This window comes from Ranitomeya variabilis, chromosome 2 (assembly GCF_051348905.1).
Source record: "Ranitomeya variabilis isolate aRanVar5 chromosome 2, aRanVar5.hap1, whole genome shotgun sequence".
Lineage (NCBI taxonomy): Eukaryota > Metazoa > Chordata > Amphibia > Anura > Dendrobatidae > Ranitomeya > Ranitomeya variabilis.
This window is the reverse complement of record NC_135233.1, coordinates 117575168-117600209: the sequence shown is the minus strand read 5'-3', so window position 1 is coordinate 117600209 and position 25042 is coordinate 117575168. Positions and strand designations below refer to the sequence as shown.

Genomic DNA, 25042 nt, shown 5'->3' with positions numbered 1-25042 from the left:
TTTGACGGATTTGACCAAGAAGGGTTCTGATGTGACGAATTGGTCTCCTGCGGCCGTGGAGGCCTTTCAGGAGCTGAAACATCGGTTTTCTTCGGCTCCTGTCTTGCGCCAGCCCGATGTCTCTCTTCCCTTTCAGGTCGAGGTTGATGCTTCTGAGATTGGAGCAGGGGCTGTCTTGTCGCAGAGAAGCTCTGATGGCTCTGTGATGAGACCATGTGCTTTCTTTTCAAGAAAGTTTTCGCCTGCCGAGCGGAATTATGATGTTGGTAATCGTGAGTTGTTGGCAATGAAGTGGGCATTTGAGGAGTGGCGACATTGGCTTGAGGGAGCCAAGCATCGTGTGGTGGTCTTGACAGATCACAAGAATTTGACTTATCTCGAGTCTGCCAAATGGTTAAATCCTAGACAGGCTCGATGGTCGCTGTTTTTCTCTCGTTTCGATTTCGTGGTTTCATATCTTCCGGGTTCGAAAAACGTGAAGGCTGATGCCCTTTCTAGGAGTTTTGTACCTGACTCCCCGTAAGTTTCTGAACAGGCTGGTGTTCTCAAAGAGGGGGTGATTTTGTCTGCCATCTCTCCTGATCTGCGACGGGTGTTGCAGGAGTTTCAGGCCAATAGACCTGACCGTTGTCCACCGGAGAGACTGTTTGTCCCGGACAGATGGACCAGTAGAGTTATTTCCGAGGTTCATTCTTCGGTGTTGGCGGGTCATCCTGGGATTTTTGGTACCAGGGATTTGGTGGCGAGGTCCTTTTGGTGGCCTTCCTTGTCGCGGGATGTGCGTTCCTTTGTGCAGTCCTGTGGGATTTGTGCTCGGGCCAAGCCTTGCTGTTCTCGTGCCAGTGGATTGCTTTTGCCTTTGCCTGTCCCGAAGAGGCCTTGGACGCATATTTCCATGGATTTTATTTCGGATCTTCCTGTCTCTCAGAGGATGTCTGTCATCTGGGTGGTTTGTGATCGTTTTTCTAAAATGGTCCATTTGGTGCCCTTGCGTAAGCTGCCTTCCTCCTCCGATTTGGTGCCACTGTTTTTTCAGAATGTGGTTCGTTTGCATGGTATTCCGGAGAACATTGTGTCTGACAGAGGATCCCAGTTTGTGTCCAGATTTTGGCGGTCCTTTTGTGCTAAGATGGGCATTGAATTGTCTTTTTCGTCGGCCTTCCATACTCAGACGAATGGCCAAACCGAACGAACTAATCAGACCTTGGAAACTTATTTGAGATGTTTTGTTTCTGCTGATCAGGATGATTGGGTGACTTTTTTGGCATTGGCTGAGTTCGCCCTCAATAATCGGGCTAGTTCTGCTACTTTGGTTTCACCTTTCTTTTGCAATTCTGGTTTTCATCCTCATTTTTCCTCGGGTCAGGTTGAGCCCTCTGACTGTCCTGGGGTGGATTCTGTGGTGGATAGGTTGCAGCAGATTTGGAACCACGTGGTGGACAATTTGACGTTGTCACAAGAGAAGGCTCAACGCTTTGCTAACCGCCGTCGCTGTGTGGGTCCCCGACTTCGTGTGGGGGATTTGGTATGGTTGTCTTCTCGTTATGTCCCGATGAATGTTTCCTCTCCTAAGTTCAAGCCTCGTTTCATCGGTCCTTATAAGATTTCGGAAATCCTCAACCCTGTGTCATTTCGTTTGGACCTCCCAACATCGTTTGCCATTCATAATGTGTTCCATAGGTCATTGTTGCGGAGATATGTGGTGCCTGTGGTCCCTTCTGTTGATCCTCCTGCTCCGGTCTTGGTCGAGGGGGAGTTGGAGTATGTGGTGGAGAAGATCTTGGATTCTCGTATTTCGAGACGGAAGCTTCAGTACTTAGTTAAATGGAAGGGCTATGGTCAGGAGGATAATTCCTGGGTTGTCCCCTCCGATGTCCATGCGGCCGATTTGGTTCGTGCCTTTCATTCGGCTCGTCCTGATCGGCCTGGGAGCTCTGGTGAGGGTTCGGTGACCCCTCCTCAAGGGGGGGGTACTGTTGTGAATTCCGTTCTCGGGCTCCCTCCTGTGGTCATGAGTGGTACTGTGTGAGTTTGTTCTTGGGCTCCCTCTGGTGGCCTTTAGCGATATGGCTGGTCTGTGGCTGGGTTCAGCTGCTTCATTTCCTGCTTTGCTGTTCCTATTTAACTCACCTGGACCTTCACTTGTTGCCTGCTGTCATTGTATTCAGTCCTGATTCTGATCACTCCTGGATCTTCCTTGTGACCTGTCTCCTACTGGAGAAGCTAAGTCTTGCTTGTTCATTTTGCTCATTATTTCCTTGAAAACGTTTCTCTGTATATTATGAGTTCAGTCCAGCTTGCTTTAATGTGATTTTTCGCTTGCTGGTTAGTTCTGGGGTGCAGAGTGCGCCCCTCACATCGTGAGTCGGTGTGGGGGTTCTTGTATTCTCTGCGTGGTTTGTTTTTGATAGTTTTTGTACTGACCGCACAGATTCCTAGCTATCTTCAGTCTGTCTAGTGTTAGCGGGCCTCATTTGCTAAACCTGTTTCATTTCTACGTTTGTATTTTCCCCTTATCTCACCGTTATTATTTGTGGGGGGCTGTCTAAAACTTTGGGGTTATTTCTCTGAGGCAAGTGAGGTCTTTGTTTTCTCTCTAGGGGTAGCCAGTTTCTCAGGCTGTGAAGAGGCGTCTAGGTTTTTAGGTAACGCTCCACGGCTGCCTTTAGTGTGTGTGGATAGGATCAGGATTGCGGTCAGTATAGCTTCCACATCCCCAGAACTTGTCCTAATATTCTGGTTTACAGGTCAGGTCAGTTTTGTGATCCTACCACCGGATCATAACAGGGCCCCATATAATGCTTCATACAGTATAATGACCCCCATATTATGCCCCATACATTATATAATGACCCCATATAATGGTCCATGTAGTATAATGGCCCCATGTAATGCTCCATACAGTATAATGGGCCCAATATAATGCACCATACAGTATAATGAATCATATATAATGCTCCATACAGTATATAATGGCCACCAAATAATGCTCCGTACAGTATATAAAGGGACCCATATAATGCTCCTCACAGTTTAATAGCCCCACACAGTACTCCATATAGAATAATGGCCCTACATAGTGCTCCATACAGTATAATGGGCCTCATATAATGCTCCATATAGTATATAATGGGCCCCATATAATGTTCCTCCATACAGTATATAATGGGCCCCATATAATGCTCCTCCATACAGTATATTAAAGGATCCATATAATGCTCATCCATACAGTGTATAATATGCCCCATATAATGCTCCTCCATAAAATATATAATAGGCCCCATATAATGCTCCTCTATACAGCATAAAATGGGCCCCATATAATGCTCCATACGCTCCGTGTATTATGGGACCCATATCGAGCTCCTCCATACAGTATATAATGCTCCTCCATACAGTTTATAATGGGCCCCATATAATGCTCCATACAGTATATAATAGGCCCCATATAATGCTCCTCCATACAGTAAACAGCTCTGACAAAAAATTAAGAGACCACTGCAAAATGTTCAGTTTGTCTGGTTTTTCTCTTAATAGGTATATTTTTGAGTAAAATGAAAATTGTTCTTTTATTCTATAAACTTCTGACAACGTCTCTGAATTTCCAAGCAATAATTTTTGTATTTATTTTCTGGAAAAAAAAATGGTCAAAATTAAAAAAAAAAAACAGGTTTCAGACCTCAAATAATGCAAAGAAAACAAGTTTGTAATCATTTAGAAACAACAATACTAATGTTTTAACTCAGGAAGAGTTCAGAAATCAATATTTTGTGGAATAACCATGATTTTTTAATCACAGCTTTCATGCGTCTTGGCATGCTTTCCACAAGTCTTTCACACTGCTTCTGCTACAAAAATGTAAGCAGTTCTTCTGTGTTTGATGGCTTGTGACTATCCATCATCCTCTTGATTACATTCCAGAGGTTTTCTATGGGGTTCAGGTCTGGAGATTGGGCTGCCCATGACAGGGTTTTGATGTGGTGGTCTCTTAATTTTTACCAGAGCTGTATAATAGGCCCCATATAATGCTCCTCAATACATTATATGTATATAATGCTCCTCCATACAGTTTAAAATGGGCCCCATATAATGCTCCATACAGTATATAATAGGCCCCATATAATGCTCCTCCATACAGTATACAATGGGACCCATATAATACTACATAAAAAGTCAAATACTCACCACTCCAGTTCCCACCGCAGATGCGATATACTCAGCATCTTTTCTGACTCTCTGCAGTGCTCAGGACAAAGAGCATGCTGTCATGACATCATTGCACCCTCTGCCCTGAGACGTCAGAGGGTGCTGAAGACACTGCAGCTGCTGGAAACGAGAAGAGGTGAGTGTTTGAGGTGGGGTTTGGTGCCAGCGCTGGCACTGGGCTTCCCCGACTCACGGGTCCCCATAACATGTGTGTCACCCTTTCGCCCAGGCCCCAGCACTTGCCTGGGTTCTCTGGGTGGTGACACCGGCCCTGGTCAGGTCTGCATTTTTTTTCTTCTTCCTTCTCTCTCTGTGGTTCACCGGGCATTTCACCGGTTCCCCGCCAGGCCAGTCCGACCCTGACAAAGGGGGTATAAATGTATCGCTCGCAGGTCATAAAAGTTAGGAGATAAAACCCCGCTTTCTTTGCCAAATAGTTTTTTTGTGGAGGCAGGCAGATCCCACTTAGAACGTTTGCTATGGGGCGCCATAAAAAAAAAAAACAACCAAACAAACCCCAGTGGACATAAGTTTTCTACAAATCCCATCTACTTTACTGAAACTGTAAGACACAGTAGCTATTGCAAAGCAAAAATTATGCAGCGTTAAAAACTCATCATGGGAGCATAACTTTTTATTGCTGTTATGCACTTTGTGGAACCACTGTGCAGTAATTCGGAGAAAGCCTGGAAGGGCGTAACTAAGCAAACACCTGGTTTTTCACTAGAGCCCCTGATGGTGTGGTTAGACTTGAACCCAGGTGGACACTGGGTGCTACTTCAGGACGGACCCCAGAGCTTCGGCAGCTGAACCCCAACTGGACAGGGAAGCAGGACTAACCAGGAACTGTTTAGCAAGATGTATGTGGCTGGTAGACAGAGGCAGGATCAAGCACAAGCAGCATAGGCACAGAAACACGGGATGGCCACAGGTACAGGATCACAGGTGCATGTTCACAGGTGTTGGTTTAGACTGGTCAGGATCTGGACTAGGCACAGACAATACAGGTTCAGGTATAGGTACAGCAAAACGGACAGGATCAGGTGCAGACTGGGCAGACCGGGTCAGGTAAATGGGGTGGACAGGGTCAGATACAGAGAGTACTGGTATAGGGACCTTACAACTAGTCAGCAGGAAACTCACTGGTACTAACGTTGCTACGGCACCACCTCTTTGGGGAATGTGCCTTACATACCTAATATCTCAAAGCCATTGGCTGGGGACATTTTCAGAAGCATGAGGCACCTTTAAGAAACAGGGAGTGCACACGCCCTAATCATTCTCCCAAGAGACATGCGTGCCGCGCGCAGGCCCTGGGAAGAGAGAGATGCCGGGGTAGTAAGGACAGTTAAGTAAACACGCCGGTGTCCCTGCAGGGTGAGGAAGGGGACACATGCAGGGGCCCCGGCGCTGTTGTAACAATTGCAATCAGAAGCACACCGTTCATCGCCCCAGCCCATGTGGGAGTGTATATATATATATATATATATATATATATATATATAATGTGTTTATGTCACGGCCAAATGTTTTGGCACCCCCCAAATTATTTTGGATTTCTCCCACAAAATTATTGCAATCACACATATTTTGTTATATACATATTTATTTCCTATGTGTGCATTGAAACAACACAAACAAAACAGAGAATAAAAGGCAAATTGGACATCATTTCACACAAAACTCCAAAAAAATGGGGCTGACAAAATTGTTGATATCTTTCCAAAATTGCGGGTTAACAACTTTGTTGCAAACATTTGATGCACGTTCAAACTCACCTGAGGCAAGTAACAGGTGTGGGCAATAGGAAAATCACATCTGAATCCAGATAAAAAAGGGAGAAGTTGACTCAGTCTTTGCATTGTGTGTCTGTGTGGCACACTAAGCATGGAGAACAGAAAGAGGAGAAGAGAACTGTCTGAGAACTTTTGGAATTTTGGTTCTCAAGTTTTCAGAAAGTTCTCTTCTCCTCTTTCTGTATTACAGTATCAACAATCTGAAGGTTGCAAGTTCATCTACAGAGCTCTTGATGTTCCTTTGTCCACAGTGCGCACTTAATCAGAAAATTTACAACCCATGGCACTGTAACTAATTTCCCTGGATGTGGACGGCAGAGAAAAATTGATGAAAGGTTGCAACGCAGTATAGTCCGGATGGAGATAAGCAGCCCCAATCAGGTTCCAATGAAATTCAAGCTATCCTTCAGGCTCAGAGTGCATCAGTGTCAGTATGGATTATCAGTTGACATTTGAATGAAGTTAAACACTCCCACTGTCACACATTAATTTTGTCTCTCGCACTATCCCTCTTTCTGTAAGCACCCCTAACAATTGAAAAAGATCACAGTTCTCGATGGTCCAGCTTCAAGTTAAATAGTTGAAATCCATTATTTATTGGTTGCGATTAAAACCTGGTCATACATTGAATATTTTCTGCACTGTATCATCATGTTTTAATTGCAACCAATAAATTATGGATTTTAACTATTGATGTCTTACACTTGAAGCTGGACCAGGTGAGCTGGTCTCGTTTTTCACTAGAAGTCCCACAAACCCCCAGTGTACAGTAAAATTCCCCCCTAAACTCCGGTCTACAGTAAATGCCTCTCTGAAATTTTGGCTTGATATGCTTTCCTGCTCACTGCTGCAGTTTAGTTTCTTTCTGTGTTGCATTCTTCTGTGACTTCTGCAGCGTGATGAGGTGAGCTCCTCATACTGCAGTGATGTCAGCAGCTTGAGTATGCCACCACATTAGGGCAAGGAACTGATTGGAGCTCCTCTGACCCCGGCAGTGCCGGCACGCTAAGAGGTTCATTGTATTTACAGTGGGTACGGAAAGTATTCAGACCCCTTTAAATTTTTCACTCTTTGTTTCATTGCAGCCATTTGGTAAATTCAAAAAAGTTCATTTTTTTCTCATTAATTTACACGCTGCACCCCATCTTGACTGAAATAAGCAGAAATGTAGAAATGTTTGCAAATTTATTAAAAAAGAAAACCTGAAATATCACATGGTCATAAGTATTCAGACCCTTTGCTCAGTATTGAGTACAAGCACTCTTTTGAGCTAGTACAGCCAGAGGCGTAGCTAGGGTTTTGGTTCGGGGGGGTGGGGGCGAAGCTTCTGAGTAGGCCCCTAACAAGGTAACCTTGATTACGACTTGGTGATGCGCCCTAATAGTGGAGGAGAACCTCAGCAGATGACCTCGCTGTGACTGAAGATAATCTCTATATAAAGACCAACATTGATATTACAGCCATATGGTCAGTGGTAGATACCAGTCCTACAGAACATACAGTATAAGAGATCACAGCACAGTTATAGATAATGACTTACCGCTGACGTCCTTTCTGATGGAATCGTTCACTTTTCCCGTCTTTTCCATCTGGCCCAGACCGACATGACAACTTCTTCCAGCCAGACCCAATACGGAGCTGCTGCTGCCATATGTGTCCCTATTACTGCACCTGATACCCCAATACTGAGACGCTGCAGTATGTGTCCTTATTATTATGTAAAAGGGTGGTGCTGTTATGGATAGTAAGGCCCCCTGGGACTGGATCTGAGTCCCCAAGATCACTGTGAGTTTGTTCCTGTTTTGTGCACATGTCAGGGCCTAGTGTAGGCTTCAATAGTCAGTACATGGGAGCCGTGTGGCCTACTTAGTAAAGGCCAGGGAGGTTAAACGTAGAGTAGCATCATTCTTTGTTTATTGTCTGCATTTATTTGTGTGACGTATGTTGATTCTGTAATAGTTGGAGCACCGTGCTATTTTACGGACAAGCTAAAGAATATAACTCTTGTAAATTATGTTTTGCCATTGCATACCCGTTTGCATCTTCCTCATCCACTTCATTCCTGGCCTTACAATAAATCTACCCTTTGTTGTTTGCACCTCATCTTGTGTACGGTAGTTTTCCTGCACCGTGGTGGTCCCCCGGCCATCACTTCAACTACACCTGCTGTGTGGTTCTGTGTGCCCTCTAAATTCTAAAGCACCCCTCTATAATAATGCCGGGTGCAAGTGCCCTAGAAAACAGTGCTCACATTTTGCCACCCTAGAAAGTAATAATGCCCTCTGTGTGCCCCTTTGATAGTCACAGTAACCTGAGTTCCCCTATAACAATAAGTGCCCACTTTACAGTTAATAAAGTCCCGAGTCTCCCCCTCTACAGCTCCCATATACACAGTATGATGCTCTCTTATACATACCATGATGCCTCCTCACTGTAATGCACACCCACACAGTATACTGACCCCTTAGTAGCCTCTAAACTGTTTGATGGCTCCAGCACTGTATGATGACCCCTTCACTGTAATCCCCACACTGTACGATGGCCCCCTCACTGTAATCCCCACACTATATGATGGCCCCCTAGATAGCCTTCATATAGTATAATGCACCAGATCATCCTAAATATAGTATAATGCACTCCCCATAGGCATATTCTATAGCACAACGCAGCACCCATAGGCAGACTCTATAGCACAAGGCAGCACCCCATAGGCAGACCCTGTAGTATAAGACAGCACCCCATAGGCAGACTCTAGTATAAGGCAGCATCCAATAGGCAGACCCTGTAGTATAAGGGAGCTCCCCATAGGCAGACCCTGTAGTATAAGACAGCACCCCATAGGCAGACCCTGTAGTATAAGGCAGCACCCCATAGGCAGACCCTGTAGTAAAAGGCAGCACCCCATAGGCAGACCCTGTAGTATAATGCAGCACCCAATAGGCAGACCCTGTAGTAAAAGGCAGCACCCCATAGGCAGACCCTGTAGTAAAAGGCAGCACCCCATAGGCAGACCCTGTAGTAAAAGGCAGCACCCCATAGGCAGACCCTGTAGTAAAAGGCAGCACCCCATAGGAAGACCCTGTGGTATAAGGCAGCACCCTCTAGGCAGACCCTGAAGTATAAGGCAGCACCCCATAGGCAGATCCTGTAGTATAAGGCAGCACCCCCATAGGCAGACCATGCAGTATAAGGCAGCACCCCATAGGCAGACCCTGCAATATAAGGCAGCACCCCCATAGGCAAATCCTGTAGTATAAGACAGCACCCCCATAGGCAGACCCTGTAGTAAAAGGCAGCACCCCATAGGCAGACCCTGTAGTATAAGGCAGCACCCCATAGGCAGACCCTGTAGTAAAAGGCAGCACCCCATAGGCAGACCCTGTAGTAAAAGGCAGCACCCCATAGGCAGAACCTGTAGTAAAAGGCAGCACCCCATAGGCAGACCCTGTAGTAAAAGGCAGCACCCCATAGGCAGACCCTGTGGTATAAGGCAGCACCCTATAGGCAGACCCTGAAGTATAAGGCAGCACCCCATAGGCAGATCCTGTAGTATAAGGCAGCACCCCCATAGGCAGACCATGTAGTATAAGGCAGCACCCCATAGGCAGACCCTGCAATATAAGGCAGCACCCCCATAGGCAGATCCTGTAGTATAAGACAGCACCCCCATAGGCAGACCTTGTAGTATAAGGCAGCACCCCTATAGGCAGATCCTGTAGTATAAGGCAGCACCCCCATAGGTAGACCCTGTAGTATAAGGCAGCCTCCATTTAAAAAAAAACTATACTCTCCTCTTCCTCATTGTTCCAGCGATGCTCCGAGCTCCCGCTCATCTCCTGACAGCGGGCGCCGGGTGGTGACGTCCCCTCACCCACTGTTAGTGTCGGCATCGGTGACGTCAGACGCTGACAGGGGGATGATACGCGCTCCTTCCCTCATCAATGCGGCTAAATGCCGATACAGCTGACCTTGTAGTGACGAGCGGGGGGCCCACTGCTGGCACCGGGGTCCCCTCGCCTGCTCAGGGGCCCCATAGCGGCCGGGCAGCAGAGCAGGGAGAGATTCTCTCTGCTCTGCCACAGAATGTAACTGATACAATTACAGTAGCGAGCGTACACTGCACTGATAGATGTTACCCCGGCTGCAGGGCAGCGCAGATGCCAATGTCTCCTTCCATATTCATACATATATTTATATATAAATGTAAAAATATATTGTAACAAAAAAGGAAGGCAGCACACCATTGACAAAATGAAAAAATAGTATTTTAATAGCCCATTGAGGCTCAGCGACGTTTCGGTTCTACTGAGACCGTTTTTCCAGGAGAACCAAAATGCTATTTTTTTTCATTTTGTCTCAATGGTGTGCTGGCTTATAGGTGTAGGCCCCTGAAGGTGTACTCCGTCTGGACAACCAGACCCCCTCAAAGGCAGAAAAGGAAAAAAAAAGAGAAGACGTACCAGGGGGCGCACTTTCTTCTTTACGTGAGTAATATCTTGAGAAAAGATAGGGGTAACCAGGGGCAAAAAATATATACAGTGTAACATCTGGGAAAGTTATATATTTAAAGAAGATAATAACAATCACTCCCAGGTAAGTTTATTTGCCCGGATATTGGAACAAGACGGTTATCCAAATAGCATATGAAAAATAGGAGGAGGAAATGAATCCAAGGAGATAACCTTATGTCTTCGGTAAAATTGCTTTATTAAAGTGCAAGGCAAGAAAGCAATGGTGACAACAAAATCACCCAACAAGGAATAAAAACAAGAAATACACAGAGGACACTAGGGAATACACCTGCCGACTGTCCCGAAAGTCCCGCAATACGTACATATGGGAAAGCTGTTATGTTACATTAGCAATAGTGCGTATACGCCCCCTGACGAAGGTGTTCCGAAATGCGCGTTGGGGCGGACACTGGGACCCTGTACCTGCCAAGTATCGTTCTTTAGGGTGATGTATTACTTATTTTTATCGCTCTTGTAAAGTCTCTCTCTATTATGCTATGCTGTATTATTTACTGATTATTGCACTATTGCTAATGTAACATAACAGCTTTCCCATATGTACGTTTTGCGGGACTTTCTGGTATAGGATATGCCCCTTTTTGATCTTGCTACTATGACTCCATGTGTTTTGGCTTATCAGCCGTAAATAGTATTATCATGAGTCGGCAGGTGTATTCCCTAGTGTCCTCTGTGTATTTCTTGTTTTTATTCCTTGTTGGGTGATTTTGTTGTCACCATTGCCTTCTTGCCTTGCACTTTAATAAAGCAATTTTACCGAAGACATAAGGTTATCTCCTTGGATTAATTTCCTCCTCCTATTTTTTGTGAGTAATATCTTACCTACCCCTCTTTAATTCCCTCTTTCTTTCCGGTCCCCTCTTTGGGGTCTTGTCCAGACAACAGTATGGTTTCCTTGGATGCATTCAGGGAGCTATAGCCATACACTGGCCTCTATATGCACCCATGGGCTGTTTCTATTTTCTTCTATTTAGCTCTTTGACATATATATCAGGGCTGTGCAAGCAGCAGACCACAGACAGGGACAAATAGAGACCAGAATCAAAGGCATGGGAGCTAATGTGGGGGCCAGTATACAATGGATGAACTAATGCGGGGGTCATTATACAGCATGGAAGCTAATGCCAGGGGTCATTATACAGCATGAGAGCAAATGCGAGGGTCATTATAGAATATGGGAGCTAATGTGGGGGCCAGTATACAGTGTGTTAGCTATTGTGGGGGCCATCATACAGTGTTAGAGCTAATTTTAGGCCAATATACAGCAGATGAGCTAATGTGGGGGTCATTATACAGCATGAGAGCAAATGCAGGGGTCATTATGCAGTAGGGGAGCTAACGCGAAGGCCAGTATACAGCTTGATAGTTATTGAGGGGCCATTATGCAGTGTTGCAGCTAATGCAAGGGCCATTATACAATACAGTTTAAAGGCTACGGGGGGCCTATATACAGTGTGGGATTTACTGTGGGGGCTGTCATAAACTGGGGTTTATATACAGTGTGAGGACTACTGAGGGGGCCTTTAGACAGTGTGGGAGCTACAGTGGGAACCAATGTGGAGTGTGGAAGCCTCTGTGAGGGCAAATAAGAAACATTCTACTATGTAAGTGGTACAGTGGTGGCATTAGTATGTGAGGCACTAAGAGAATCCCTGCGCTTGTACCACACAGCAGGTGCAGCAATAGGGACACATACAGCAGCAGCGGCTCAGTATTGGGGTGACAGCTCATTGAGGCATTTGGACAGGTTGCGAATAAATGTGGACGGTGCAGGAAACGTGAGAAGTGAAATGTGTCTTTGTTATAATCTCTGCACATGAGTCTTGGCTGGAGAAATTGTCATGTCAGTCTAAGATGTAAAAGCGATGATTATCATAAAGAATGTCAGCTGCAAGTTATTATCTTTAACTGTATGTAAACTCTTGTATATTCTACAGGACCGGTATCTACTACTATATGGTCACCATATGACAGTAATATCAGTGTTGGTCTTTGTATAAAGATTTTTTTCAGTTACAGTGCAGTCATCTGCTGAAATTCCCCAATACCCACAACTAGAGTGCGTCACCTGAGTTGTAATCAGGGTTACCAGTTAGGGGCCCACTCAGAGATTTTTCGCCCCCAGAGCTGAACCCCTAGCTACGCCTCTGATGGTGAATGTTGGTGGACAGCCATTTTCAGGTGTCTCCAGAGATGCTCAATTGGGTTCAGGTCAGGGCTCTGGCTGGGCCAGTCAAGAATAGTCACAGAGTTGTTCTGAAGCCACTCCTTTGTTATTTTAGCTGTGTGCTTAGGGTCATTGTCTTATTGGAAGGTGAACTTTCGTCCAAGTCTGAGGTACACAGCACTCTGGAAGAGGTTTTTATGCAGGATATCTCTGTACTTGGCCGCATTCATGTTTCCTTCAATGACAACCAGTCGTCCTGTCCCTGCAGCTGAAAAACACCCCCATAGCATGATGCTGCCACCACGTTTCACTGTTGGGATTGTATTGGGCAGGTGATGAGCAGTGCCTGGTTTTCTCCACACATACGGCTTAGAATTATCACCAAAAAGGTCTATCTTCGTCTTATCGGACCAGAGAATGTTATTTCTCATAATCTGGGAGGCCTTCATGTGTTTTTTTAGCAAACTCTTTGCGGACTTTCATATGTCTTGCACTGACGAGAGGCTTCCGTGGGGTCACTCTGCCATAAGGACCTGACTGGTGGAGGGCTGCAGTGATAGTTGACTTTGTAGAACTTTCTCCCATCTCCCTACTGCATCTCTGGAGCTCAGCCACTCTGATCTTGTGGTTCTTCATTACCTCTATCACCAAGGCTCTTCTCCCACAATTGCTGAGTTTGGCTGTACAGCCAGGTCTAGGAAGGTCTGGTGGTCCAAAAGTTCTTTCATTTAAGGATTATGGAGGCCACTGTGCTCTTAGGAACCTTGGGTACTGCAGAAATTCTGTTGTAATCTTGGCTAGATCTGTGCTTTGCCACAATTCTGTCTCTGAGCTCCTTGGCCAGCTCCTTTGACCTCATGATTCTCATTTGGTCTGACATGCACTGTGAGCACTTATATAGACAGGTATGTGCCTTTCTAAATCAAGTCATATCAGTCTAATTAAACACAGCTGGATTCCAATGAAGGCGTAGAGCCATCTCAAGGAGGATCACAAGGAAATGGACAGCATGAGACATAAATATGAGTGTCTGAGCAAAGGGTCTGAATACTTATGGCCATGTATATTTCAGGTTTTTTTAATTAAATTTGCAAAAATTTATACATTTCTGTGTTTTTTTTCCAGTCAAGATGGGGTGCACAGACTACATTAATGAGAAAAAAATGAACTTTTTTTAATTTACCAAATGGCTGCAATGACACAAAGAGTGAAAAATTTAAGGGGTCTGAATACTTTCCGTACCCACTGTTTGTCCTACATCCTGGTGCAGCTCCCCACAACGCGCTGCCCTAGGCATCAGACCTCCGGTGCCTAGAATCTGAATAGATGATAACTTTTTACAAAAATACCTTATTACTTCAAAAGAAAAAGAAAACAAGTTCCCTTTGTGATTATTTGTGACTTAGTTGTCAGATTGTCTAATAAGTTTCCTTTTACTTTTCTGACTTACCAGGCAGTGCCAGAGATAGAGTCAGGCAGATTCGGAATCTCAGCAATCTGAAGTTCCGAGAATGGCCACTAGATATAGGAGTAGGAAATAAGGAAATCTGGAATAGTGATGAGCGAGCACAAAAATGCTCGGGTAAACTAAATGGGAGGCTATGGAAAAAAGAACCTATTAGCTAAAGCCCAATCTTGCACAATTAAACCTGCAAGTAGAGGAGCCATTAGATCTGGAACTGTTGTCTTCTTCAATTTGGATAAAGGATGGGGATTTATCAGGGAGCAAATAGGACACAGAGAACTGACCGTGACTTATACCCTGGTGAAAAAGTGACTTATGCCCTGCACCATGGAGAAAGAGGATACTATGCTCTTCATGTGAAAAGGTGCCTAGAACAACATGACTATAATTGTGTAGCCACTGCGAATGGACAGCAAACCCGGGCTACACATACTTCTTGTGAACATTTTTCTAAGGCATCACCTGCTGACCTCCGTGTTAAAGGGCCACTGTCACCCCCCCCCCCCCCCAGCCGTTATAAACTAAAAGAGCCACCTTGTGCAGCAGTAATGCTGCAGTCTAACAAGGTGGCTCTTTTGTTTTTTGGTTCATTTATTACCTCAATAAAGCGTTTTAAAAATTGGCCACACATACCAGATATTATACCTGGAGGCGGTCCGAAGCGTCCTGTATGAATCCCCCAACTGCCGTCACTCATCTCTTCAGGGCCGATGGTCCCCGCCCCCTGAGCGCTGTTATATTCTGAAATCCGGCGCCTGCGCTGTGCGTGCCTGCCTGGGGCCTGCGCAGTGTTCATTGTCAGTGCGGCCACACTGTTGCTGAATCCCCCGCCCCGCACTGTTATTCATTATGCACAGTGCGGGGCTGGGGTTCCTGGGAAGGCGGGGGAGCTGGGGAGCGTCGGAGCTGGGGAGCGTCTAAACAGCGCAGTGCGCATGCCCAGGAACCCCAGCCCCGCACTGTGCATAATGAATAATGTAGTAATGTACGGTCAGTCAGTCCAAAAAATTGGGAAAACTTTGAAAGTGTCCCCAAGTGAAGTTCCAAAAACCATCAAGCGCTTGAGATCTTTGGTTCCACCCACCGTGTCTTTGTGCGACGCAGAAAAGGTGAACGGATGGACTCTACATGCCTGGTGTCATGGTTAGGACAAGGTTATGTCCTGTACTCTCAGGGTTAATGCTCTCATGCCTCTCTTTCAAGATGGGAGGGCTATTTATACTCTCTCCTAACCGGGTGTCCTTGTCAGCTATAGGTTTTTCTGCAGTCTGTATGCTAGACCTCTGAAGTGTGTGCTGGCTTGCTTTGTGTCTTGCACATTGAACCCTCAGGTGTTTCACAGAAGTTTATAACATTGAGCCATGAAAATAAAAACAAAAATGATTTTCCCCACTAAAAGGTTTGTTAGTCCAAAATTTTGCATTTTCATAAGGGTAACAGGAGAAAATGCGCTACAAATTGTATGGTACAATTTCTCCTGAGTACACTGATACCCCATATGAGGGAGAAAACTACTATTTGGGCGCATGGCAGGGCTCGGAAGTGAAGGAGCGTCATTTGACTTTTTAAATGTAAAATTTCCTGGAATCATTAACAGACGCCATGTTCTGTTTGGAGAGCCCCTAATGTGCCTAAACAGTGGAAACCCCCACAAGTGACCCCTCAAGGAATGTATTTAGATGTGTGGTGAGCACTTTGAATCCCCAGGTGCTTCACACAAGTTTATAACTTTGAGCCATAAAAATATTTAAAAAAAGATCACATTTTCCCATCAAAAATATTATTATGGTCCCAAATTTTTCATTTTCATAAGTAGAAATTGCTCCATACAATTTTTCCAGAATATGCCGATACCCCATATGTGAGGGAATACTACTTTTGAGGTACAGTGCAAAACTCAGAAGGGAAGAGGTGCCACATTTGAGTTCAGATTTTGCTGGAATGGTTTGAGGATGCCATGTCACATTGGCAGAACTCATGACGTGCCAGAACAACAGAAACCTCCATATGTGAACTCATTTTACAAACTACACTCCACAATAAATTCATCTAGGAGAGCAGTGATCATATTGACACCACATGTGCCTCACATAATTTGCGGGTACGCGATAGCAAATATGCGGTACTTTTATTATAATTTGTTTTCATAAAAATATTTATTTATGGGCACAATATATTTAGATTTTTAATTGTTATTTTTAATATTTTTTCTTTTTTGTACTTTGTCCCACTATAGGACTTTCATTATTTGCATTTTGGATTTTAAAAACATTTTTCAAGCTGGTGTTCTAAAGCAGTGATTTTCAACCTTTTTTGAGCCGCGGCACACTTTTTATACTTAAAAAATCCCGGGGCACACCACCAACCAAAATGGCACAAAATGACACTAAAACAGTACATATTCTACTTATAGTTAATAATATAGATTCTAAATGTATATATACTCACTCAGTGTGAAACCTGGGCCTGTTTCGATAAACACAAAAGGGATATCCTGGCAGGAATGGTGGAAAGACACACACGAAGCTCTTCCTCAACAGTTCTCAGTCTCTCCCTGTTTTTAGTTTTTATCGCAGTCAAGCTTGAGAAGCCCAGCTCACATAGATATGTGGTCGAAAATGGGAGCAATGTCAAAATAGCTTTGTTGGCCAGAATAGGGAACTCCTTGGAGTGGTACTGTGCAGTGTATATATACAGGGGAGAGGTACTGTGCAGTGTATATATACAGGGGTGAGGTACTGTGCGGTGTATATATACAGGGGAGAGGTGCTGTGCAGTGTATATATACAGGAGGAGAGGTACTGTGCAGTGTATATATACAGGAGTGGTACTGTGCAGTGTATATATACAGGAGGAGTGGTACTGTGCAGTGTATATATACAGGAGTTGTACTGTGCAGTGTATATATACAGACAGGAGGAGTGGTACTGTGCAGTGTATATACAGGGCAGGAGTGGTACTGTGCAGTGTATATATACAGGAGGAGTGGTACTGTGCAGTGTATATATACATGAGGAGTGGTACTGTGCGGTGTATATATACAGGAGTGGTACTGTGCAGTGTATATATACAGGACAGGAGGAGTGGTACTGTGCAGTGTATATATACAGGGCAGGAGGAGTGGTACTGTGCAGTGTATATATACAGGAGGAGTGGTACTGTGCGGTGTATATATACAGGAGAGGTACTGTGCAGTGTATATATACAGGAGTGGTACTGTGCGGTGTATATATACAGGAGGAGAGGTACTGTGCGGTGTATATATACAGGGGAGAGGTACTGTGCGGTGTATATATACAGGGGAGAGGTACTGTGCGGTGTATATATACAGGAGAGGTACTGTGCGGTGTATATATACAGGGGAGAGGTACTGTGCGGTGTATATATACAGGGGAGAGGTACTGTGCGGTGTATATATACAGGGGAGAGGTACTGTGCGGTGTATATATACAGGGGAGAGGTACTGTGCGGTGTATATATACAGGGGAGAGGTGCTGTGCAGTGTATATATACAGGAGGAGAGGTACTGTGCGGTGTATATATACAGGGGAGAGGTACTGTGCAGTGTATATATACAGGAGGAGTGGTACTGTGCAGTGTATATATACAGGGCAGGAGGAGTGGTACTGTGCAGTGTATATATACAGGAGAGGTACTGTGTGGTGTATATATACAGGGGAGAGGTACTGTGCGGTGTATATATACAGGGGAGAGGTACTGTGCGGTGTATATATACAGGGGAGAGGTACTGTGCGGTGTATATATACAGGGGAGAGGTACTGTGCGGTGTATATATACAGGGGAGAGGTACTGTGCGGTGTATATATACAGGGGAGAGGTACTGTGCGGTGTATATATACAGGGGAGAGGTACTGTGCAGTGTATATATACAGGGCAGGAGGAGTGGTACTGTGCAGTGTATATATACAGGAGGAGTGGTACTGTGCAGTGTATATATACAGGAGAGGTACTGTGTGGTGTATATATACAGGAGGAGAGGTACTGTGCAGTGTATATATACAGGGCAGGAGGAGTGGTACTGTGCAGTGTATATATACAGGGGAGAGGTACTGTGCGGTGTATATATACAGGGGAGAGGTACTGTGCGGTGTATATATACAGGGGAGAGGTACTGTGCGGTGTATATATACAGGGGAGAGGTACTGTGCGGTGTATATATACAGGGGAGAGGTACTGTGCAGTGTATATATACAGGGGAGAGGTACTGAGCAGTGTATATATACAGGGGAGAGGTACTGTGCGGTGTATATATACAGGGGAGAGGTACTGTGCAGTGTATATATATACACAGGAGGAGTGGTACTGTGCAGTGTATATATACAGGGCAGGAGGAGTGGTACTGTGCAGTGTATATATACAGGAGTGGTACTGTGCAGTGTATATATACAGGAGGAGAGGTACTGTGTGGTGTATATATACAGGAGGAGAGGTACTGTGCAGTGTATATATACAGGGCAGGAGGAGTGGTACTGTGCAGTGTATATATACAGGAGGAGAGGTACTGTGTGGTGTATATATACAGGGGAGAGGTACTGTGCAGTGTATATACTTCAACAGCCGCCCAGCCCAGGCCCCCAGCACCTGTCCTGTATATATATTATATACACTGTATCTATACAGGCTGTGCTGGGGGCCTCGGCTGGGCGGCTGCTGTAGTATATATATGTCAGCTGCAGCCGCCCAGCCCATGGCCGCCCCAGGTCACCCAGAGTAGACTGTCAGAATATACAACGATAGCATGGCACTCACTCAGGTGCCGGTAGCAGCTCCGGGAATCTGCTTGTGCCTGATTAGTTCAGCACTGCAGCAGCCAGGAGAGTAGAGCAGGAGAACTCTCCGCCCACAATGTCACGCTGGCTGTGTCCTTAACCCCTCTGTGCCTGGCCCTGCACTGACTGAGATGCTTGTGCCAGGCAGCGCAAATTGAAAGGGTAGAAAGGGTTAAAGCATAGTTTGGGGAACTTTCCCCGCGGCACACCCGACCATGTGTCGCGGCACACTAGTGTGCCGCGGAACACTGGTTGAAAATCACTGTTCTAAAGTATTCTAATTTACTGAGATAGTGACTTTTGTGTTTTCATTGGCTGTAAGCCATAATCATCAACATTAACAGAAATAAACACTTGAAATAGATCACTCTGTTTGTAATGATTCTATGAGTTTCACTTTTTGTATTGAAGAACTGAAATAAATTAACTTTTTGATGATATTCTAAGTTTCTGAGAAGCACCTGTATGTTCCAAGGGAGAGCCATGGAATTGTCTCCTCCTCCCTACCGCAGGCCAGGGATGCAAGGCCTGCGGAAAGGCAGAGGGACAGATAGATAAACTCTATTGGAGAAAATCTCAGGTACAACCACACATGGCCTAGGAAGCCCTACGTGTCCACTGTAATCCCTACCGACGAGAGGAGTTTGGCACCCTAATAAGTGATGTTTGGCAACCCCGCTCCAAGACAGCTGTCCCTCACTTACCCTGCAGGCCCTGTGCTTATTAGATACAGGGAGCCTAGACCAGAAAATAAACAACTAGGGTAAAAGTGGGGACGGGAAGCTGGGTTACATGAGGTAAACAAAGATAGAGGTTACTTATCATGCTGATGTGGATAGATATCAGATGCTTCTATGCCTCTGCCTAGACGTGTTTCTCATTTGATGGTTCATCAGGAGGCTGGTATATTCATGAGAGGTATAGACGCCTATAGATGCTTATAAGGTGATTAAAGGTCCATAGTGATCCTCAACTCAAGTCCTCAATGCCCTCCAACAAATCATGTTTTCGGGATTAGCGTAATAATTCTATCACCTGTGCAATTCTAAGGGAATCCTGAAAACATGATCTGTGGATGGACCAGGAGTTGAGAAAACAAGAGCTAAAAGGCTGGTACTGGGCAGGGGAACAACCGAGGGAAGCAAAAGCTTCTTATGTGCTCAGTCATGCCCAGAGCATTTAACGACTCATTTGCGTATGAATTAAAAACCCTAATTACTTGGGAATGCAGAAACAGATAAAAGATATAAAAGTATTGATGGATTTGCATTTCAAAGTCCTGGATGTCCATGTAAGTGGTTTGATCTTGGTGACATATACGTGTTGAATGCACGACGCCATTCATTGCATGCAGCAATGCTGTATGAAATTAGATATATGGAGCATAAGTTGGAGGATCGTGCACCTCTATGGCAGTCTTAGTACTGCCCCTAACACAGCTGTGTACATGAGCCTCAATACTAGTGTCCAGAGCTTCAATAGAACAAATACAATAACTCCTTCCACCCCTGTGTCCTTGTGCGCCACTGATAATATATTCCAAACTGTATCAGAAGAATTCAGAATGTAACAGTGCGATAAAGACAACCCCGGCACCAACGTCAGCTATTTACAACTTTCCTTTTTTATAGAATTAGAAGAACATCTGTTGCAAGAAAAAGATGTCTCAAATGTAAATCGCAGTACTGACTTCAGATATTTAATTTAGTATGTAAACTAGGGGGCAGGTCAGTGAGGGATCAGTCACCTGTTAGCAGTCTGCATTATGAATACCTAATCAGAGCACCTCATGAAGCCCCCCACAGGCCGCCTCGGAGCACGAGCATATCATTAACTCAAAACTGAAAATAAAGTTTAAACCACAAGACGGATTTCATCAATGTATTATTGTAATCAGTATAACGGCTCCGTCCTGACACTGTCTGTAGGTTACTGAGCACAATCCTGCTGACAGGTTCCCTTTAACTACTGTGAGCGCAAAATTAAAATCCTTGACTGCACATCATAAAATAGAAGTCTGTAGAAAATTGAATAAAACACACTGAAACCACAAGGCAAAGTCGTCAAATATTCTGGAATTTACTTATAACAATTTTGTTCTTTACAAAAGTCAATAGATAAAAAGGGTTTATATGTAACAATATAATGGCATCTCCAAGCAGATCTTCTCTTCAAGTTCTATAAAAGAAATAGACAGAAACAAAGAGCAGGTTATTCTAGTTCTTAGATGCCACTTTATGCGTTCACTATAGGGGATGTAAAACATTAATGTGCAACCGTATTAATATGGTAAATTGGCATATAGGGATGTTATAGAAGGGGGTCACTAGCCCAGGTTCTTGCTCCATCAGCCACAGTGGCCCTCACTGAGGTGACCTCAAGCCCAGACAATATCAGCTATATGCGTAGGGTCGAAATTTTAAAGGAGTTGTCTATGATAATACGACCTCTTAACAGAAACTGTAAACAAGGGACCTGGAAGTGGAAAGATTTTTTTCATATTCAATATACTGCAGATAGAAACAAAGCATACTGGTAGAAATCAGTGATGAGCGAGCATGCTCGGATAAGGCGTTATCCACACTCGTGTCCTACTCGAGTATTTTCGGCGTGCTAAAATAAATGCTCAGGTCGCCAATACTGAATGTCTCACGGCTGTTCCTACCCATGCAGGGACTGCCTGTTTGTTAGGCAACCACTCCATGTGTCGCGACTGTCCAACAGCCACGAGACATGCTGGCGCAGGGACTCAAGCTTTCAAGCACACCGAAAATACTCGATTAGGACACGAACATGCTCAGACAACACCTTATCTGAGCACGCTCGCTCATCACTAGTAGTAATCAACAGCTTTCCAACACTTTTTGATATAAAAAAAGTCCCAATTTTTGTCACTTCATATTTACACTAAAAATTTTATTATTTTACTCCTCTTGACAAACTTTAAAATAAACATAGTGATTGACAGTGGCATTTGAGTTAAGCAGCTGTGTTGTTAGACAACAGCTATATAATATACTAGCTATTGAACCCTTTCTACGCCCGGGTGGCGAGCATTTATATTGGTATATGGCCTCCATCCTGGTATGTGCTGCTCTCATCTTGCTCTCCCATCCTGTCATGTGCTGCTCCATCCTGCGCCCCCATCCTGTCATGTGCTGCTCCATCCTGCATCCCCATCCTGTCATGTGCTCCCATCCTGCGCCCCATCCTGTCATGTGCTCCCATCCTGCACCCCCATCCTGTCATGTGCTGCTCCCATCGTGCGCAATCATTCTGTCATGTGCTGCTCGCATCCTGTGCCCCCATTCTGTTGTAATGTGCTGCACCCATTCTGCCTGTTCCTATTCTGCCATATGTTGCTCCCATCTTTCTCTCTCCGGCTCTACTGCCCGAGTGCGGCTGTGCTGAGTGCGGGCGGCTGTGCTGAGTGCGGGCTGCTGTGCATGGCTGTGGTGAGTGCGGGCGGCTGTGCGTGGCTGTGGTGAGTGCGGGCGGCTGTGCGTGCGGGCGGCTGTGCGTGGCGGTGGTGAGTGCGGGCGGCTGTGCCGAGTGCGGGCGGTGCTGAGTGCGGGCGGCTGTGCGTTGCGGTGGTGAGTGCGGGCGGCTGTGCGTGGCGGTGGTGAGTGCGGGCGGCTGTGCGTGGCGGTGGTGAGTGCGGGCGGCTGTGCGTGGCGGTGCTGAGTGCGGGCGGCTGTGCGTGGCAGTGCTGAGTGCGGACGGCTGTTCGTGGCAGTGCTGAGTGCGGGCGGCTGTGCGTGGCGGTGCTGAGTGCGGGCGGCTGTGCGTGGCGGTGCTGAGAGTGCGGGCGGCTGTGCTGGGGGCCTGAGCAGGTGGGGACACCGACGCGCTGTGGGGGTCAGGTGCCGGAGTCGCTGCTAGCTCAGGCCCCCGGCACTTGCTATATTTACCTGTCCCCCGTTCCACCGCTCCGTCTTACTGGTCCTCTGGCTGTGACTGTTCAGTCAGAGGGCGGCGCGCATTAAGCGCGTCATCGCGCCCTCTGAACTGAACGTCACAGGCGTCCGCGCTTTCCGGCGCCATTTTCTTGAAGACACGCAGTGTGTCTTCAAGAAAATGGCGCCGGAAAGCGCGGACTACGCAGGCGCCGATTCCGGGAGCAGGGGGACATTCATGGCCCGGAATCGCATCGGTGGAACGGGACAGGTAAGTATTGCATACTCACCCTCCTGGCTCGTCCCTGCTTCTCCGTTGGAGATCGTGGTGTGCGTTCAGTGCTTAAGCATACCGCGATCTCCTGGGAGCGTCACTCTGTGGGGTCCAGACTGCGCCGGCGCTTGCGCAGTCTATAAAGGCTTCGGACAGAGTGACGCTCCCAGCGTTATATTATAGATAGCAGACATACTGTCCCGCGTGGAGTAGGTTCTGCCTCTCAGCCCGATCCCAAGTCCCTGACATTCTCCATGACAGGATCTGTGAGATGAAACTGTCTTCCACAACCAGGGCTGTGGAGCTGGCAAGCCAAATCTCCGACTCCTCAATTTCCATGACACCGACTCCACCAAAATGGGCTCCGACTACAGACTCCACAGCCCTGTCCACAACCTCACCATTGTAGCAGTTTGGCTGCTCCTCACCCAGCTGCAAGCCTCCTACACAGCTGTTCCTGTTTATAACTGTATTATAAACTATATATAAGGGCTTATGCAGACATCCGTGAAACACGATCAGAGCACAGATTGGCCACGGGTCTCCCGACCCGAGCGTGACAGCCTTATAGAAGTATGCAAAGAAAGGTGCCATGGTTGGGATGATAGACCAGATCTGGTCCACGCTCGCACCATGTTGCACAGATGTCTGCATGAGCCCTAAAAATGGTGATCATTATCATTAGCCCTGAATACAATACTGGAACAAGCCTGTGTACAAGTATGTCTAGTCTACAAGAATTCGGTTTTGAAGCAAGGCGCGGCAACACCAAATATCGATTCGATTTAATTTCTATTTTCTTCACTTAACTGATAAAAAATAAACCACCACGGCTATTTTAAAGCATTCTTGTTTGGCAGTAATTTTCCATACCTGCCTAAAACTTTTGCACAGTATTGTACATGTGGTTATGAGTGGCACATTTAGAGACCCCTCTATGGTTACGAGTGGCACATGTAGAGAGCCCCTCTATGGTTACCAGTGGCACATTTAGAGAGCCCCTCTATGGTTACCAGAGGCACATTTAGAGACCCCTCTATGGTTATGAGTAGCACATTTAGAGACCCCTCCCTGCAGCTTGGGCTCTATGACAGCTCAGTGAGACCCCGTATGTAAGACGGTGCATGTGCCATGTCTAATATGATGCTGTTACTATTTTACCTGGCAGAATAATCCTTAGTTTCTCTCCATGAAGCGTGGATGTTATTTTTCGGTGGTGGTTCTGGGGAGCCAATAAAATGGCGCTGAGCGTGTTCACCATCATTTCTATGCAGTTGTGCTGATACACTGTTGCAGTGATAAATCTCTATTAGTTTTCTACATTTTGAATTTTGCAACTTTATTTCTTGAAGTGACCTCCAACACCAGCGACTGCACATGTGTATGGGAGTGTGAGCGGGGTGAGCTCAGTGATCCCTGCTCGTCAGTCACTAGGGCAGGAGGCAGAGGTCCAGGCTCGGCACTAGGACAGATCCAGCCTCTTCTGTGTCTCCACCAGCTTGTCGTGCAGCCTCTTCCTTCTCCAGTCCAGATACTTCCTGCGCTGCCTGTTCGCCTGCCAACCGACAAGGACCCCAGCAGCAAAGCTGAGCAGCACCGCCACGTACAGCCCGCGCTCCGACACCTCCGCCATACCGTGCCCGCTCCTTGTCTAGTGACGTCACATGGCCTGAAGGTCACGGTCGCAGTTCTCTGCAGTCACAGCCGCCGTCTCCCTCTGCTGTCCGCTAGAGGGCGCGCTGCCTCCTGAGTTATACACGGCGGCCATGTTGTCGGAGCCTTTCACTTCACTGATGTCTAGGGCTTTTCTACATTATCATTTGGAGGCCAGCACTGTCTATGGTGTGAGGTCCAGCATAACTATGTAGTTTATGGTTTTTTTTGCTCTGTGCACCCAGACACAACATGCTGCTGAACCC

At 46.0% G+C, this 25042-nt stretch overlaps 1 protein-coding gene across 1 annotated transcript; it reads right to left on the bottom strand.

Annotated features, from left to right (window-relative positions):
• Nucleotides 1-24443: 24443 nt before the first annotated feature.
• Nucleotides 24444-24834, bottom strand: MTLN (mitoregulin). The gene has a single exon (XM_077282877.1). It carries the CDS (start codon nucleotides 24754-24756, stop codon nucleotides 24586-24588), a length of 171 nt encoding a protein of 56 aa, XP_077138992.1. The 5' UTR covers nucleotides 24757-24834; the 3' UTR covers nucleotides 24444-24585.
• Between the last annotated feature and the right edge of the window lie 208 nt (nucleotides 24835-25042).

Coding starts and splice junctions, on each gene's coding strand:
- MTLN (XM_077282877.1), bottom strand. CDS start 24,756: ATGGCGGAGGTGTCGGAGCGCGGGCTGTACGTGGCGGTGCTGCTCAGC.